General features: G+C 48.3%; 9 protein-coding genes across 9 annotated transcripts; 7 read left to right on the top strand and 2 right to left on the bottom strand.

Moving 5' to 3' along the window:
• Positions 1-524: 524 nt before the first annotated feature.
• On the bottom strand, positions 525-3,114 carry fbx15 (F-box domain protein). Its single transcript, XM_040782917.1, has 2 exons — positions 2,545-3,114; positions 525-2,483 (listed from the first exon to the last, which is right to left on the bottom strand). Exons 1-2 carry the CDS (start codon positions 2,701-2,703, stop codon positions 645-647), a joined length of 1,998 nt encoding a protein of 665 aa, XP_040635312.1. The 5' UTR covers positions 2,704-3,114; the 3' UTR covers positions 525-644.
• Positions 3,115-3,649: 535 nt separating this feature from the next.
• On the top strand, positions 3,650-4,663 carry EURHEDRAFT_239474 (uncharacterized protein). Its single transcript, XM_040778062.1, has 4 exons — positions 3,650-3,679; positions 3,860-3,991; positions 4,121-4,566; positions 4,619-4,663. Exons 2-3 carry the CDS (start codon positions 3,909-3,911, stop codon positions 4,365-4,367), a joined length of 330 nt encoding a protein of 109 aa, XP_040635311.1. The 5' UTR covers positions 3,650-3,679; positions 3,860-3,908; the 3' UTR covers positions 4,368-4,566; positions 4,619-4,663.
• Positions 4,664-4,740: 77 nt separating this feature from the next.
• On the top strand, positions 4,741-6,176 carry EURHEDRAFT_518312 (caspase family protein; the record flags this gene model as incomplete). The annotated part of the gene is made up of 6 exons (XM_040786661.1): positions 4,741-4,781; positions 4,837-4,955; positions 5,005-5,367; positions 5,416-5,460; positions 5,523-6,086; positions 6,151-6,176. The coding sequence occupies 6 exons, from the start codon at positions 4,741-4,743 to the stop codon at positions 6,174-6,176; spliced, it is 1,158 nt and encodes a 385-aa protein (XP_040635310.1).
• A 729-nt stretch (positions 6,177-6,905) lies between these two features.
• On the top strand, positions 6,906-7,589 carry EURHEDRAFT_380945 (uncharacterized protein; the record flags this gene model as incomplete). The annotated part of the gene is made up of 1 exon (XM_040779350.1): positions 6,906-7,589. One exon carries the CDS (start codon positions 6,906-6,908, stop codon positions 7,587-7,589), a length of 684 nt encoding a protein of 227 aa, XP_040635309.1.
• A 587-nt stretch (positions 7,590-8,176) lies between these two features.
• Positions 8,177-8,876, bottom strand: EURHEDRAFT_416292 (uncharacterized protein). The gene has a single exon (XM_040782916.1). The coding sequence runs from the start codon at positions 8,666-8,668 to the stop codon at positions 8,285-8,287; it is 384 nt and encodes a 127-aa protein (XP_040635308.1). The 5' UTR covers positions 8,669-8,876; the 3' UTR covers positions 8,177-8,284.
• A 1,680-nt stretch (positions 8,877-10,556) lies between these two features.
• EURHEDRAFT_380943 (uncharacterized protein) lies at positions 10,557-11,012 on the top strand (the record flags this gene model as incomplete). The annotated part of the gene is made up of 2 exons (XM_040779349.1): positions 10,557-10,770; positions 10,828-11,012. 2 exons carry the CDS (start codon positions 10,557-10,559, stop codon positions 11,010-11,012), a joined length of 399 nt encoding a protein of 132 aa, XP_040635307.1.
• Positions 10,755-11,849, top strand: EURHEDRAFT_239391 (uncharacterized protein). The gene is made up of 2 exons (XM_040778061.1): positions 10,755-10,770; positions 10,872-11,849. The coding sequence occupies exon 2, from the start codon at positions 11,093-11,095 to the stop codon at positions 11,831-11,833; it is 741 nt and encodes a 246-aa protein (XP_040635306.1). The 5' UTR covers positions 10,755-10,770; positions 10,872-11,092; the 3' UTR covers positions 11,834-11,849.
• A 680-nt stretch (positions 11,850-12,529) lies between these two features.
• Positions 12,530-13,492, top strand: efm7 (putative nicotinamide N-methyltransferase Nnt1). Its single transcript, XM_040785887.1, has 2 exons — positions 12,530-12,699; positions 12,769-13,492. Exons 1-2 carry the CDS (start codon positions 12,556-12,558, stop codon positions 13,393-13,395), a joined length of 771 nt encoding a protein of 256 aa, XP_040635305.1. The 5' UTR covers positions 12,530-12,555; the 3' UTR covers positions 13,396-13,492.
• Positions 13,493-13,596: 104 nt separating this feature from the next.
• EURHEDRAFT_380941 (putative RNA polymerase II Elongator complex associated protein Kti12) lies at positions 13,597-14,894 on the top strand (the record flags this gene model as incomplete). The annotated part of the gene is made up of 3 exons (XM_040779348.1): positions 13,597-13,602; positions 13,653-13,997; positions 14,055-14,894. The coding sequence occupies 3 exons, from the start codon at positions 13,597-13,599 to the stop codon at positions 14,892-14,894; spliced, it is 1,191 nt and encodes a 396-aa protein (XP_040635304.1).
• Between the last annotated feature and the right edge of the window lie 1,412 nt (positions 14,895-16,306).

The raw sequence follows: 16,306 nt of genomic DNA, 5'->3' as shown, positions 1-16,306 counted from the left end.
TCTGAAGAAGTTGATCGTTATATGTTCAAAAGGATATGTATTGCCTGTGTTCACTGTCTTTTAATACAGTAAAAAGCATGTATTGATAAATGACAGTTACAGAGGAAAGTTGATGCCAGGGCACAAGACTCCAGGTTATACTTGCTATTCACTTCCGCTGTATGTCTAGCCAAGCAGGACAAAAAAAAAAAAAAAAAAAAAAGGTTTTACTATCGCTATATATACGTAGGTCGCTAACACTAAACCTATGACTATGTGGGAAATGAATTGATTTAATCGGCCCAGCTGGAACGACCTGTTCATGCTTGGCTTGTCTGGTTACTGAAGTTGCCGGAATCTCGATTTGGCATCCGGAATTGAAAAGAGATTGTTCTGTAGTTAAAGAAGAGGCGCATACAAAAGGGCTCTACACAGTATAAAGAGACTACGGTGTTGGTTATTCAAGTTTCACGACCGGGTTTTGTGGGATTCAATATGCAATAGAAATGAGCTTGCTGGCCGTGAGGATTGATTGTTGGGATGTGGTTGCATACAAGATGAAATTAATTTACCTAGTAGATATTCATTATTGGTTTTATTACAGTATAACTACTTGAATCACCAAGGTATAAATAATGAATATTATTATTGACTATCAGCCTAACCTATCTCAACCAGAACCCCCGATTGATCCTCAAATATATCGCCGCCTCCTCCCTCACAGACGGCAACCCCACATTCGTCCCCGTAGTCCGAACAACAGACATACTATGCCGTTCTCTCGACGGACCCCCGAACTGCGGTTGCTCAACGCCAACAGCCACACCAGCTGGATCTTGAGCTGAGGAAAACATCTCGTCCAGGTGGTCGTTGTACTGGTACAGCTTTGTGAGGCCGGGGAATTTGATCGATGGATCGAAGTTGATCAGGATAAATGCTTGTTTACCATCTGTCAGACCGTCGTGGTTAACTGAGTACACGATTGATCGTTCGTCAGCCATGGCTTGGACGCGACCTGATCGTTCACTGGGGCAGAGGAGGTTGTTTAGTTCTGTGGGTGCGTTGTCTGGAGGCCATATGTGGACGCCGCGCGAGACGAACCGTTCTTCGCTGTGGTCTATTGGTTGGTTGGTTGTGTTGTTGAGGTCCGGGCGATAGAGGAGGCCGCAGGGTCCTTCTTCGCCGGATTCGTCGATGGGGCATTTGCGTTTTCGGGAGACTGTTCGTAAACGAAGGCGATCATGAGGGATTAGGCTTGTACTGCCGTTTGTGGGGTTTGGGGAGGGGTCGTTGACAAGGTCAATGAAGGAGGAGGCGGAGAGGTTGTAGGCGTGGTATTTTGTCTTTGCGAGAATGAAGTCTCGTCGTTGGGTGGAATCATCCGTGCCGGTGTCTCGTAGTTGGTATTCTGGGTGGTAGTGTCGACGGAGGCGTTTCTTGGGTGGTTCGGGGTTTGGTTTGCTTGATGGGTCATGAACTTTGATGAGAGGTTCGTGATGAGGGACTCGTGCGTCTGTCGGGCCAGTGTGTTGCTTTCCGGTGTTGATTTCGTTTGGCGACGGGAGGGCTTGCATGTAGTAGGTGCGGCAGTTCTCGCTGCCCCCGTTGCGCCACTCGCGACGACACTCAAGGATCATGAGACGTTTAGTAGCCTCATCATGACGCAGCGAGAGGTCTGTCCATGTATCGTTGATAGGACCCTCGCGGTGCTGACGACGCCAGGTGCGATTCGGAGTAACCTGTCGTCGCGTATTCGGTTCCGGAGCAAGACAGACCCAAATATAGAACGACGTCCAGTCAACCTCTTCTTCCTCGCAATCCACCTGTGTCGAGACGGCATACAAATGATTCTGGTGCAAGCCAAAACACACTGTCTGACCAATCTCATTGCCCGCAAAGTGCGCCAACTCCACAGGCTTCTCCGACATATGACGACCCGTCTTCAGATTCACGCAGTGAATCGCCCATAACGGATATCCATCGTACCCTAAGGACGAGTGAGTACCGTAGTAGAGATAAGAGCCATTATGACGAACAAACAATCGTCGCGTAGATGACAGCTGAGTCCGCAGCCGCAAGCGACCATTACGCGCATTCGCCGGTCGCTGTCGCAAATCGATGGCAAAAAGCCACGCCTCCGGTCCCTCAGCCAGCTCGACCAGAAACGCCAGAATACCGTCGCTGTAGTGCAGCAAGGACAGCCGGATGGGGCTGGTGCCTGGTGCGTGATGGGGCAACAGACGGGCGACAACATTGGAGATGTTCATCACTTGCTCTTTTTGGGCTGCACCATGTACGTTCAGGACGCGGATATCGTCATCGTGGACGTAGCACAGCGAACCAGAGTCGTAGAGGAAAGTGGTACCGTAGGCGATGACGGAGGCTGAGTATGGCTGAGCAGTGGCGAAGGACTCTTTAATATCGAACAGGCGACCAACGGCTTTGCGGTAGCCGGATTTTGACCGCCTTGCATCTTGTCCTTCTTTTGTATGGAGGAGGTTGTTCTGTTGTCGCGTTAAAGACGATAACTTAAGGTAGTGCAGAAGGCGACTCAAGTAGACTCACCTCGATGGTCTTTCGGGCGATAGGCTCACTGCTCATAGCATGATTCAGAGAGCGGTTGACGCGGCTGAGGCTGATAAAATCATGGCAATCCAGTTTGGAAGCGATTTGATAAAAAACATCATAAGGAATGGAGTCCAGACTCCTTGTGAGATCGGTCATCCTAGTGTATGCCACGCTATACGAGGGATGATGGGTAATGGGCAAAGGGAGCAAAACGTAGTAAATAAGCACGAGACCGGAAAGCAGATGGCTTAAAAAGCACAGCCATGGTGATGGCCATAGTGCTTGCTATTAAATCAGGGTTGAAAAGCAAAGAGAAGCGCATTGAGGCTCAAAGAAGGTTATGAACCCCCCATGATTGGCGTTGGGGGTCAGGTTCTACAGCAGCAGCCACCATTTCACAGCCCACTGCTAGTCTTTTCGCACGCGGCTCAAATCGCTTTCTGCCGCTGGCCAAGAGAATCCTTTTCCTGAATCAATCGAGGCGAATAATTTCAGTTTCACCGAATTGCGGCTCTTTTACCAGCTGAAGACCGCTGCATTGGCCACCGATAGTTGGAGCCGGTCCACATCCAACCTCCTTACACGGAACACAACATAAATTTCGGATTAAGGCATAAAAGAAGCTAAAAAAACAAAAAAAAAAAAAAAAAAATCAGTTAGATCGACTATGCTGCGGCTAATACGAGCTAGCCAGGATGACTGCTTCTTACGTGCTGACTCGCCATCTGGATCTGGCTCGATCCTTCGACGATACCTCGTCTCAAGGCGCCCCAGGGTTCGATAATTCTTCTGTACAGTCGTCCAAGAATGCTCGTTCTGTTGGATTCACGATTTCTTCTACTATTCAAAATCTATCGCAATCCGCCATGATTCTACACCGACCGATAAGCATCCTGATGACCGACCCGACAGCTGTGCGGTCAGTGCCGTGCATGGCAATCCATCTCTCTTACTGCGTCTTGCGTTTTGATCTGGCGGTATTCCTGAACTTTCTATCCGGATTGTCACGGACAACTACATGATACACGGTGCTGAATAGAGTATCCCGGACATAAAGAACAAGGCTGACATCGGTCGGCGTGGGCACGATTCGTTGCGTATCAGCCGGGCCGCTTGCACTGCCTCACCAAGGGTGAAACGAATCCTGCACCCCAGAATCAGTCCTGCCTTGAGAATTCGCAATGGGGCTTGACCCCGCATGGCCTCGACACCCGGAAGCGTCCGGTTTGTGTTGAAACAGGGCCTATGTGCAAAAGATGGCGACGTCGACGTCGATGGAAGATGGAAAATGGAATGCTGACAGTTACACTAGCTGTACGACGGAGGTTAACTTATTGATCTTCAATGTAGTCAGCAACAGCATGGTGGCCAGTTGTCGGGAGTTCATCAGCACAGAAGGATTCGCCCCATTTATAGGCATTGGGTATCACCGTACGAGTGACCAGTGAGTATATGACTTGATCCTGAGATGAAATATCACCATACGAAGGTCAGGTGTCTTCATCAGGTGGCTTTCTTTTACTCTATGCTTGCTGACATGTTGATATTCGGACGGCATTCGACCGATACTTAGCAATCCTCCACAGTCAGCATATATCAGTGCTGGCGTGCATACCTTAGTCTATAACCTTCTTTCCCTTTCTCCTTCTTTCCTTCTTTCCCTCCTTTTTCTCCTTCTTTTTCTTCTTTTCCCCTTCATGCTTTCTGAGTATTATTATCTTATCAGCGTGTATCCATCATACATATTCAACTCCGCGGATGACATGACTGTCATCGCCACATTCCACCCTCTATTCACTATGCAACAACTCTATTCATAGACAATCACCTGACATTCCTGGCTGATTCGTCAATCAATCATCATAAGGCTGCAGCCCTACCACCAAATGTGGAGTCAACGCCCAGTGCCCAGCAGTCTTATTGGTTCGAATCCTGGTGCCTAAAGGACGAATGTTCCAGAAGATTACTGTGATAGGCAGTTGAACACTCAAAAATGCCTTGTAACGCCCGGCAGTGAATGTATACAGCACAGTAAAGTTGATCGCGCCCTGCTGATAGGCCGAGTGTGTAGAAATGCTCCGCTCTCAGCCAGCCATGTTGGCTTTATCTTGAATTTCTGTTGTTGTCGTCGTCGTCGTTCTTTTCTCTTCTCTTCTCATCTCATCTCCGTTACTTTCGAATACACTAGAGAAAATGTATCACCAACGTTCAAATTCTTGGTGGCCAGAGTACGGGTATGTTGCCAATATTCCTATTCCGTACACAGCACGAACTGGACTGACCAGACAGCCAATATCCTCCACAAGGCTATTACCAACAACCGCCGCCTCCACCGCAAGGCTACGGCTATCCCCCGTATCACACCCCGACTCCGCCATCGCATACCCCATCACCATATTCGCATCACCGTAAGCATCACCGAATACACTCAATCGAGAAAATATTAACAATAAAAAGGCCAACAATCATGGAACGACAACCTTCCCCCTCCACCCCCCCAAGTCCCCCAACACTTCGGCCACGGCGCCCCCTCCAACTACCACTTTCAATACTCCACCTGCACCGGTCGACGCCGCGCCCTGCTTATTGGGATCAACTACATCGGTCAGCCCAACCAGCTGAAAGGCTGCATCAATGATGTCGCCAATATGTCAAGGTTCCTGCATGAGAAGCATGGCTATCGACGCGAGGATATGGTCATTCTTACGGATGACCAGGAGAATCCCATGAGTATGCCGACTAAGGCGAATATGATGCGTGCGATGCAGTGGTTGGTGAGGGATGCGCAGCCGAATGATTCATTGTTTATTCATTTTTCCGGTACGTGCCGCATACCCCCCCTGAGTATTGATTAGTGCTAATTTGTAGGCCACGGTGGACGAACACCCGATTTAGACGGCGACGAAGATGATGGTAAGTAGTACAAAGAAAAAGAAAAGAAGAAAAAAAAAAGGAGCCTCGTCTAACAAAGACAGGCTACGACGACGTAATTTACCCCGTAGACTACCGCACCGCCGGCCACATCGTCGACGACGACATGCACGCCATCATGGTCCGACCACTCCGCCCAGGTGTCCGGCTAACCGCCATCTTCGACTCGTGCCATTCCGGTACAGCCTTAGACCTTCCCTACGTGTACTCGACGCAAGGGGTGTTGAAGGAACCCAATCTCGCCAAAGAAGCCGCGCAAGATCTATTCTCCGCCATCACCTCATACGGCAATGGCGATCTGTCAAGCATGGCGGAGACGGCGATCGGGTTCTTCAAGAAAGCGGCGATTGGGAGCTCGGCAAGGGAGCGGACGGTCATGACCAAGACGTCTCCCGCAGACGTGGTCATGTTTTCGGGGTCAAAAGACACGCAGACTTCGGCGGATACGTTCCAGGACGGTGAGGCGCGAGGAGCATTGAGTTGGGCGTTTATCAAGTCACTAGAACGGTGGCCATATCAGAGTTACCTGCAACTGTTGAATACGATCCGGTCGGAACTAGAAGACCGGTATACGCAGAAGCCACAGCTAAGCTCCAGTCACCCCTTAGGTGAGTCCCGTCCCGGACATGGTCCCTGTCACGCTAGCGAGTGGGATTCTGACCGAATAAACAGATACCAATTTGCGATTCACCATGTAGCAGATAGACTAGTTTGTGCAAGTAATTTAAAAATGCCAATATGAACCATCTGACAGCGTTAAACTTTTGTGCTCCATATGGTATGCACCATAAAACTCTGAATTGATATCATCCCGTTTATATCGAATGATCCTCGGTAAAGGTCGGTCAGCGAGTGGCTCCGATTGGCCATCCAGACCACTCCTCCGTTAGTTATGTGGACTATGGCTTGGACGGTAGACGGACACTCCGATCTGATTGAACCAGCCGAACGAACGATGGGGAGAGGTTTCAGTTTTGGTGTTTATTTGCTCTGTTTTTGTGTCCACACGAGAGAAGATGCGGACCAGTCAACACCGCATGTGCGATATTATCGTGGGTAAACTAAACAAAAGTTTGCATTCCGAGTGCATTCTCTATTGCATAATACAGCATAACGCATACATAATAGATATTTTTAACCGCACAGCCGCAGTTGTCATGCGGGATGATCTCCTTGTCTCAGGAGAGAATAATATTATTGACTAGTATAACTAACTAGAGATGGCATTGAATACTTAGCTCAATAATCAGGTCCACTGCTGTTTTTCTTCGTCCGAATCTTCGTTTTTCTTTTCTTCTTTCATCCCCCCAGGATTTGTTTTTACTCTCCAAACTATACAACCATACTTCACTTTATTTATCTATCTTATAATACTCTTCAATAGTCTACAGAGCACAGCTACAACTCGCTACGCTCACATTGCAACAATGTCCTCCTCCCCGGAATCCCAATCTCCCTCCTCCCCCGACAGCCCCCGCCATCTCGCCTGGCCTGTCCCCCCAGGCCCCGTCCCCGTCCCAATCACAGTAACCCACTACAACTCTCACACCCGCCAACACACAACCTCAACCCAGTCCACAATCCCAACAGCCGGGCCCTCGCCGTCCGGCGGCCCAACAATGATCAAATCCCGCCGTTTCTATTCCTCCCCGTTATCCGAAACACCCAATCCGCCTGACACAAACACAAACCTCAAAACACCTCTGCAAGCCTACGGTCTCGAACAGCGCGAGCCCTCAATCGCAGAGGAGAAGCCGCATCTGCTGAGACGGGTCTCGCATGCGCTAGACGATATCAAGGAGGACTTTACGCTGGGGTTGGACCCCAAGGGGACGGCGGAGAAGATCCGCAGTCGCAGACGTGGGTCTGTGTTTTTTGAGGCACCGCCGTCGAGTTCGCCTGCTCCTGCTGCTGCTTCGAGGCCGGAGTCAGCGAGGCCGTTGTCTATTTTTTCGACGGCCGGGTCTGTGGATCACGGGAGCAGTGGGAATGTCGGGAGACGGATGAGTAGAAGGTTTTCGATGTTTGGGGGTGGGTTTTCGCAGCGGAGGAAGAGGGTGGGAGAGAGTATTTCGCAGCCGAATTTGATTGGGTCGTCAACGCATCTGTGAGCGGTCTGCAGATTCACCTTGAGTTTGGGAGAGAGAAAGATAAGAAAAGCGGTAATACGGGACGCATCACATCATCACTGACATTGATTCGACATTGAGTCGACATCGATTCAACATTAACATTGCTACAACTATCGAAACTACACATTCATTCACTGTAAAGAAAAGCGGCATACATGGAGTCTGGCGTGCTTTTATTTTCATTTCACATTCCCTTCAACCCCTGTTATATAATTTGCATCAATCATTTACTTTGTACAGGATATATGGTTAGCTAGGTGTTGGATAGAGGTCATTCCTTTACTTTTTTTTTTTATGTTGTTTGACAATGGATTAGTACTGTGTACTCCCATGCAGGAATATGCATCTTTCATTCGATTGCATTAGTCGATTTGATCAAGTACTCCGTGCATGATCCACGAATCCTTCCGAAGTAAATATAGCAGGACACGTTAACTAGAGGTGTACATGTACGAAGGACACTGTAAGGGATAGCGACAGTATCCAGCAACTATTAGATTCTGCAGTCGACATACTTGCAATTGAAATGTGATTGTAAATGTAAGGTATATGTGTAAATGTAGGTGTGAAATGTCCATATCTCGTAATCGTAATCGTATCCAAAAACATAACCAACGCCTTATCCAACAATAATGAGTAAACCAACTCCGTGTTTATTCAGATCCGTCTATCGGCTATAGTGAAATCCCCTCCAAATCCCGCATAACAACAGCCATCTGCGCCCGCTTCGCCGCTTCCGCTACGAGGCTAAAGTCCCGCAAGAACGGCGCTGTAGCCGTTGGTCCACCTTTTTGTGTGTCTGACTCGTTTTCGGGCTGTATTTGTGTCTGCGACTGCATCTGTGACTGAGGCTGGATCTGAGACTGCGACGGGTTGGCACCGATGCTCGGGTTGCTGGGCATATTGGCAGTGGCAGTGGAGTTGAGGCTCGTGTTCTGGGATTGAGCTGGCACCAGCCCCTGTACTTGCGCTCGGAATGTCGAGTCGGGCTGGAAGGCTGCGTTCGTAAAGGATGATGAACGAGGGTGGCTGATCTGGTTGAAGGGTATTTGCTCCATGCCGTGTGTATGTGTATGTGTAGTAGTGTAATGTAGTTTCTGTACGGTACGGATTGAAAGAAGGCAATGAGTTGACAGCGGGGTCACGGAATTTGGTTCGGCAGAGTTGAATTGACGAGCGATGACGCTGAATGAGAGTTTGGTTCACTGTACAGAGTACTCCGTATGGTATACTGTATAAAAGCACTGTCCTGGCTAAGCCCTTGGTGTTTGTACTCCGAGAATAGGATACAAAAAATCCAGTGCAGTGCTTATCCAGGGATACCAACTGGTCAGACTATCGAAATCCCATGATCGTCGGATTTACAACACATTAAATGAACGAAAAAAAATCGAAGCGCAGAAAAAAAGCACCATGTTCCCGACTTTTATCCGAGGTTGTATGTGTATTGTACCTCCGCGCTTTCTACGTGGGGTTTCTATGTGCTATGCAGGTACGGGCCGTGTATTATAATACGCGGGTGGGCTTTCGGGAAGTCTTCGGGGAATCTTGCCGTTGTTCGAGGAGTTCACCTGATTGGGTATGGTAGCCGTGTTTGGATGGAATACGGACGGGGGGTGGACGGAGACGGAGGATCACGGAGTGTCCTTCATTACTATAGAGCAATAGTGTTGGGAGTGAGTCAGGAGAGATTGTGTGATCATCTAGCTGGATCAGCACGGTATCAAATAGATATGTTTGATTGATTCTTAGATTGGATTTATGGGGTTGTTTTTGTTCGAAATCAGACCATGGTTAATATCGGTTCTTGACCAGTGAGACAGGAAGCCTGTAGGCATACTTGTATAATGATGGCTACAAGCCAGGACGCCATGAGCATGCGCATGTCGAAAAGAGACCTGATGGAAGTAAACTTGAGCCGAGCAAAAATGCCAAATACGACGCCCATGCTCGATATCATGCAATGCTCAGGTCATATATGCAGTCCCACCGCTAAGCGCCCAATTAACTCCTTACGCGATGATTTGTGCAGACTGGTTCCCTATGCAAACAAGCTAAGCAACAGGGGTGAATCAATCGGATCTTCCAATGCTCAATCTCGCCCTCTCTAACAATCCCCTCCGCAATCAACGGCGAATCACTTGCAAAGTCCATGACTGGCATGTATCCCTAACTTGTACTGGCTCTCTTAGTCTGGTGCTTGGCGCCGTCTTCCGTTTTATCATGGCTTCATAAACTACATCTTCGTACAACCTATCAATGGGACCCTTTGAATTTCCTCCGAAAGACTACGAAACCTCCGGGGACGTCACCTACATGTACTCCTATCAGGTCGCATAAACGATATGCTTGTCAGATTTCATTCGTAAGCTCTGGTGGTTGATACCGTTTATATCGTAATCCAGAGTGAGGCTGACCTCTGTATTGTTCAGCCTTGTCAATCACTTCTCCCCCGCTTCCCTTGCCATTTCCACTTTCTTATGCTGTTTTTTTTTTTTTTTTTCTTTTTTTGAAGCTTAATTGACCCATGTCGACCATGACACCGCAGACCACATACAACCGAATAGAAAATCATTCGCCGTCCCAAAGTCTCTGGCAAGGGTATGGGACAGCCTTGATGATGTTGTGGAAGCAGGTGTTAGCCTGAGAGCCAACAGTCGCAGTATCGCGGATTCTGTCCTATATATAGCAAATGAAAAGAAAGATCTTTGCTTGCAGAAGCGATGGACGTTTCGAAAATCCAGTGGAGAGGAAATAATTGTTAGGGTTTTCTTGAGAAGGTCATAGACTGGGCGAATAAGTTTAAAGCGGTTGGAGATGTTGCGACTCAGTATGATCCTATTCATAGCTCGTTGCCTTGGGCAGGAATCCGCTTTATTCTACAGGTGAGTGTTGCTGGGCCTTGTCCATCGCGCGTGTCAAGGAATGATGGCTGACCACGACAAGATGGCAGTAGGTGAGAAGGAAATTTTTGGGGAAATAGTCCAAGGGGTGGAAGCAAGCTCGCAGCTGATCACGAGGTATACGTTTCTGGCGATTCTATATATTGGACCTAGCACCTCAGCGCGTGACGAGCTTGAGATGGCTTTCATACGCCTTTGCAGTAAGGTGCTGGTTTTCCTCATCGAGGCGAAATGTTACTTCCAAACCAGCACGGAAAGTATGTATGCGTACGATCCATTTTGATGCCAGAGGCACTAACACCAATGGGCGACAGAGCGGATGCTGAGAAGTGCATTCCATGCCTTTGAGAACTGTCAGATGAAGCAGATTGAAGCCCAAGAAAGACGAGTGGCAGGGCTAAGAGCCCTAGCTGATGCAGAAGACACCAAGTCTACCGGGAGAACGTCATGGCCATTCAGCTGCTTATGGAGTCTTTGGAAGAGCCCATTCTTCGAGTAGCAGTTCAAAGCATAACAATGAAGAGTTTGGAAAAGAATCAGCACTCCAGATTGATGTAGTGGCTATCGTCGACTCCCTTCATGGCACATCATATGATCCACAGCAGGAAAAGAATCTCTGGTTCCGGAAAGTGGTCCTTGAACCACCCCCAATACCAGAAGTGGAAGCACACGAGCACCTCTAGCATCCTTGTGCTTCATGTTATCTTCGGATCGGGGAAGACATCCCTTGCATCTAACGTTGTAGGCTCATTCATGCAGGAACTTCCAGGACAAAATGGCTCAGTGGCAGCACCCTTGACCTATTTCTCTTGTGCGAGGAGTACGTTTGAGCCTAGTCGCTCTAATCCCAATGAAGTTATGCGCAGCATTGTACAACAGCTGGCATTTGGTCGAAACAGTGAAAGAAAAGTCCATGAAATTGTGGTTACGGACTACGAGCGACGCCAGGCAGAGGCAGAATTGAATGGTAGTGATATTCCGAGACTAAGCGTGACTGAATGCGTGGCATTGATCCTGGATCTCACCAATTTCAACCCTGCTACAATCGTTATAGACGCGTTGGACGAGATTCAGGAGTCTCACCGGCACAAGTTGATACAAGCCCTCGATAAGATAATTAAAAGATCCGCAAGCGTTGTTAAAGTTTTAATGACCTGCCAAGATCAGGTTGTCAGGCTAGAATTCGTATTTACGGGTGTGTTGGAGGATGTCGTTACCCATCGCCAGTTCGCGCAGGCCAATGCACTTGACTGTGTAGTCACCAATAGTATAGGTCTGATACATAGATTTCTGAAGAACACCACTCGAGGATGTAAATGACAAAACGAAGCGGTCAAAGCTCTTCCACGATCTCTTATGCACTAGAGCAAAACTCACCTCGCCGCCATTAATCCCACGCAAATCCCGTTTCCCCGGAGCTGTTATATCCATCCACTTCTGTCAGTTCTCGTATACCATAGGTCTCATGATATTAGAATACTTCCAGTACTCTGGATACCACCCGGGTCTTTCCCAGTCGATAGGGCCAGTGGTATTCAACGCCTTCTCGTCAAACATGATATTATATGGTCCGGTATCTGCGTGTGAGAAAACAGGGACCTCAGAGCAGGGAAGCATGGCCGGTAGCTCATTTTATTATCTTCGACAGTTTGGCTCATCGTAGGGCTCGTAGATATGAGCACGAACAGCGTCGTTATTGAGAAAGGGATCTTGAGGAGGGCTTGCAGAGCTACAACCTGCTACCAGCGGATCCTGGATACAGGGCGAATTATCATCAAGCCAGAGGAAGTGATGCTGCAACTCAGGGACTTTTGGGTCGTTCATAGCTTTGTAATCATAGCACAAGTCTCAATACAGGCGTTCTTTGTCTTATCATCTAGACTCTAGCATATTGCAGTCATCTTAGGGCCCTGGGTGATACAAAATCATGTGATAGCCAACGCTAACCTTATCTGGAATCCCCACAATGAATTTAGATCTTATCGTGCTCATCTCGTCCACTGAACTATGCTCAGTCCCTAACCCCAAACCAGCCAATCGCAATGGCAGACGAAATCGACGTCGCCGACATCTTCCAAGACCCCGAGGGGTACTACCCCCCGGAAAAAGAGCCCACTTACGCAGAACACCACATGCTCTCAGGCCAGAAGGTGCGCGTGCGTCTAGTCGGAAGCCACCCACTCTACGTACGCGCCAACTTACATCCTCTCCTTTTTACTCCGTACCTACGACTAACCTGTCTTCTGGTGGACTAGGGCGATTTGCTCTGGAATGCCGGCCGAACAAGCTCGCACTATCTCGAAGAACACCGCGATCTAGTGGATGGGAAGGATGTTCTAGAGATCGGTGCTGCGGCGGGCGTGCCCAGTATCGTGAGCGCGATTTTAGGCGCGAGAAATACTGTTATGACAGACTATCCGGATCTGGATCTTGTTGGGAATATGCGCTACAATGCGGAGCTTGCTGCGCCGTCGATCGACTCGAGCAAATCGTCGCTGTACGTCAAGGGGTATAAATGGGGGGATACCGTTGAGCCATTGATCGCGCATTTACCCGATAACCAGACGGCATTCGATACGCTCATCATGGCGGACGTTGTATACAGCCACCGCGAACACCCGAACCTGATCAAGACGATGCACACAACGCTGAAGAAATCGCCGGAGTCTGTTGCGCTGGTTATTTTCACGCCTTATCAACCATGGTTGCTGCCCAAGACGGAGAAGTTTTTCCCGTTGGCGGAGGAGAATGGGTTCACCGTGACGAAGATCTTTCAGAAGGTTATGGATGATGTGCTTTTTGAGAAGGATCCAGGCGATGAAACGCTGCGGAAAACAGTGTTTGGGTATGAGCTTCGATGGGCTCCGGAGCAGTTAAAATGATGATGTATGATATGAGAAAACGACTAAAAGTGATTTATTGCATGAACATGGGTACAAGTACATAAATAGACTATAGAATCATCTCATCTGTCCTGGGATCTGGAATGTAGATATCTCGACTTCAGTCACATGCCCCGCACCCCGCAAAAAAAAAAAAAAAAAGCCGCCCAACATCAACATCATACAACAACAACCGCCATCATGCCGGTAAGTCTACTTTATATGCACCTCCGTCTATCGCAGTACTAACAGCCCAGCTAATAATCCTCTCCGGCTACCCCTCCTCCGGCCTAACCCACCGCGCAACCCAACTAGCCACTCTCCTCCAAAAAACCCAAGACGACCTCTTCGCCTCCGGTGCCATCGACCCCTCCCGCCCACGCTACAAGGTCACAACCGTACCAACACATGATGCCTCGCACCCGAGAAGCGTCTACGATAACGCGCGCACGGAGAAGATGGCGCGCGGGGTTGCGTATGCGAGAGCGAAGAGGGCGCTGGGGAAGGATACGTTTGTGATTCTAGATGGGATGAATTATATCAAGGGGTATCGATATCAGCTTTGGTGTGAGGCGAAGGCTGTGGGGACGACTTGTTGTGTTGTGAGTATCTTATTGTCCGGTATGGGATGTGAAAGAGGTACTAATGGTAATGGATAGGTCCATGTCGGAACACCGATCGAGCAATGCCGCACGAATAACGAAGCAAAGCTAAAAAGGCAAGCCGAAAAGACCTCTGCCCAAGAGGGATCTGAAGACCGAAGCGAAGACGAAGCATACCCCCCCGAACTCCTGGAAAACCTCATCTTCCGCTACGAAGAACCAAGCACCCACAGCCGCTGGGACAAACCCCTCTTCACAGTCCCCTACTTCGACACAGAACCCCCGATCGCGGATATCTGGACAGCACTCACAGGCATCCCGCATCCATCAGCTACCAGCCCACAAACCTCGAGCATAACCCCGACACCAATAGAATCTATCAAGACAACATCCGACACAGCCAGCGTCGTGACAGGCGCGACAGGCGCCCCAGGAACAGGCCTGCTAAACCGCACACGTCCAAAGATAAAACCCCACGCCGCAACCGTCCAACCAACAGCCACCGACTCCTCCGCGCTCTACTCGCTTGAGAAACGCACCTCAGCAATAATCTCCTCCATCCGCAACTACACACTCACAAACCCCTCCGCAACAGCAATCCTCTCGAACCTCCCACCCAACGCACCCAACGGGATTACGATCGAGATCCCTGACATCTCAACACCGATATTCATACCCGCGCACGTCGCCGCGCTGGGATCCACGGATGAACTTGCGGGTGCGGGGGGTGTACTTGCCCTGCCAAGACTGCAGAGGTTGAAGAGGCAGTGGATAGGGCTGAACCGGGCGTATGTGGGGAATTACGCGGGGGGGAAGGGAAGCGGTTTGAAGGAGGAAGAGGTGGGAGGTGCGTTTGTAAGGTTTTTGAATGCGGAGTTTGCTGGCGACGGCTCTTAGATATTCTTGCTCGGTTGGGATGTGGAAAAGTTTGATTAATATGATTTGACTGCTAAGTGCATGTATAGCGTTATCATGTTTGATACCATAGATTCAATATAGATCTAACTAGACGAGTTGATTACAAAGTACCAATTTCACATACTTCTACATGCAACACAAAATGCCACCCTTGAACTGCTTGCTAAGCGAGCTTGAAAGTCTCAGAAAGTTGAGTAAACTTTACAGAAACAAGAATGCAAATACAATTACGGTGCTACATATGTAGGGCTTTATCATCGAGGATGTCGTCTCGTTCTGGAAGCATTCGACGCGCTATGGTAAGAAAAATGCGAGAATCCATGGCGTACTCCAATCGGGTAAAGTAAATCAAATCATATCTCATTCTCATCTCATAAGTCATAAGTCATCATCAAGAAATCAAAAAAAGTCGAAACCAAGTAAGTCAAATCAAGTACAAGGCGTCATGTCGTCTATGCAACCCTAACCAAGCATAAACCCAAAAACATCGAACATCAATCAGAATAAAACGAAAACTGAAATCCAAAATAAAATCTCAATCGCTAAACAACGCAGTCGAAACAAGGTAAATAAAAGCAGAAGAAATCAAAACATTTAAGCTGGGCAACGCAATACAAAACTCGAACAGTAGCAGTAAACAGTAAACGACAAAGCAGAAAACCTCCGTCCAGTCCCCTTTTCATTTTTGCTTCCCCTCTTTTTTGTTTTGGTTCCTATTGTTTCTCTTTCCTTTTTTTTTTTTTGCCTAGTCTGGGTTGACCTGGTTTTTGTTGTCCCTTGCATGCATGTATGATTCCGGTGCGTTTTTGTCGAGGATATCAATATCGATTTTAGAATCGATAAAATGACAAGAAATTAAAATAATGATGGTATAAGTGAAGTTAATCGAACAAAGGAAATGATCAAAGAATGTGAAGATAAAGTGTCGACAAAGGAGAAGTAGAAAGAATGAAGAACACAAGTAGTACTTGTATGATCGAATTCCAGTCGTGGCTTGGACGTTCTGAAGATAGAGGTACTAATTAAACCTCATCTGTAGATGGACATCTCGAACTCAGACCTCTTGTATAATAAGCAAGAGCAAGTGAGCAAGACGACGGCAGATTGAAATCCTGGACAAAAGAAATTGAATCCGTGGTGGAAGAAAGCGAATGGTAAAGAAATCCTCGGGAAAATGGTTCACGGAAACATGAACATGGAACATGGGAACGGCAAAATCCTGGCTGGCCTGACGGGACATAAAGAAAAGTAAGGAAATGCACGGGCTGGTTCCGCGACTTGCAGTATCTCTTTCGAGAAAAGACTTCCCATGGCTGGTTCACGAGAGTCTTGGTTTTTTCCCACTGGACAACGACAACGACATCGTACAACAATTTTGTTTTTTTTTTTTT

Source organism: Aspergillus ruber, assembly GCF_000600275.1.
Source record: "Aspergillus ruber CBS 135680 unplaced genomic scaffold scaffold00033, whole genome shotgun sequence".
NCBI lineage: Eukaryota > Fungi > Ascomycota > Eurotiomycetes > Eurotiales > Aspergillaceae > Aspergillus > Aspergillus ruber.
The sequence above is the reverse complement of the archived record's forward strand: the minus strand, read 5'-3'. Positions and strand labels throughout refer to the sequence as shown.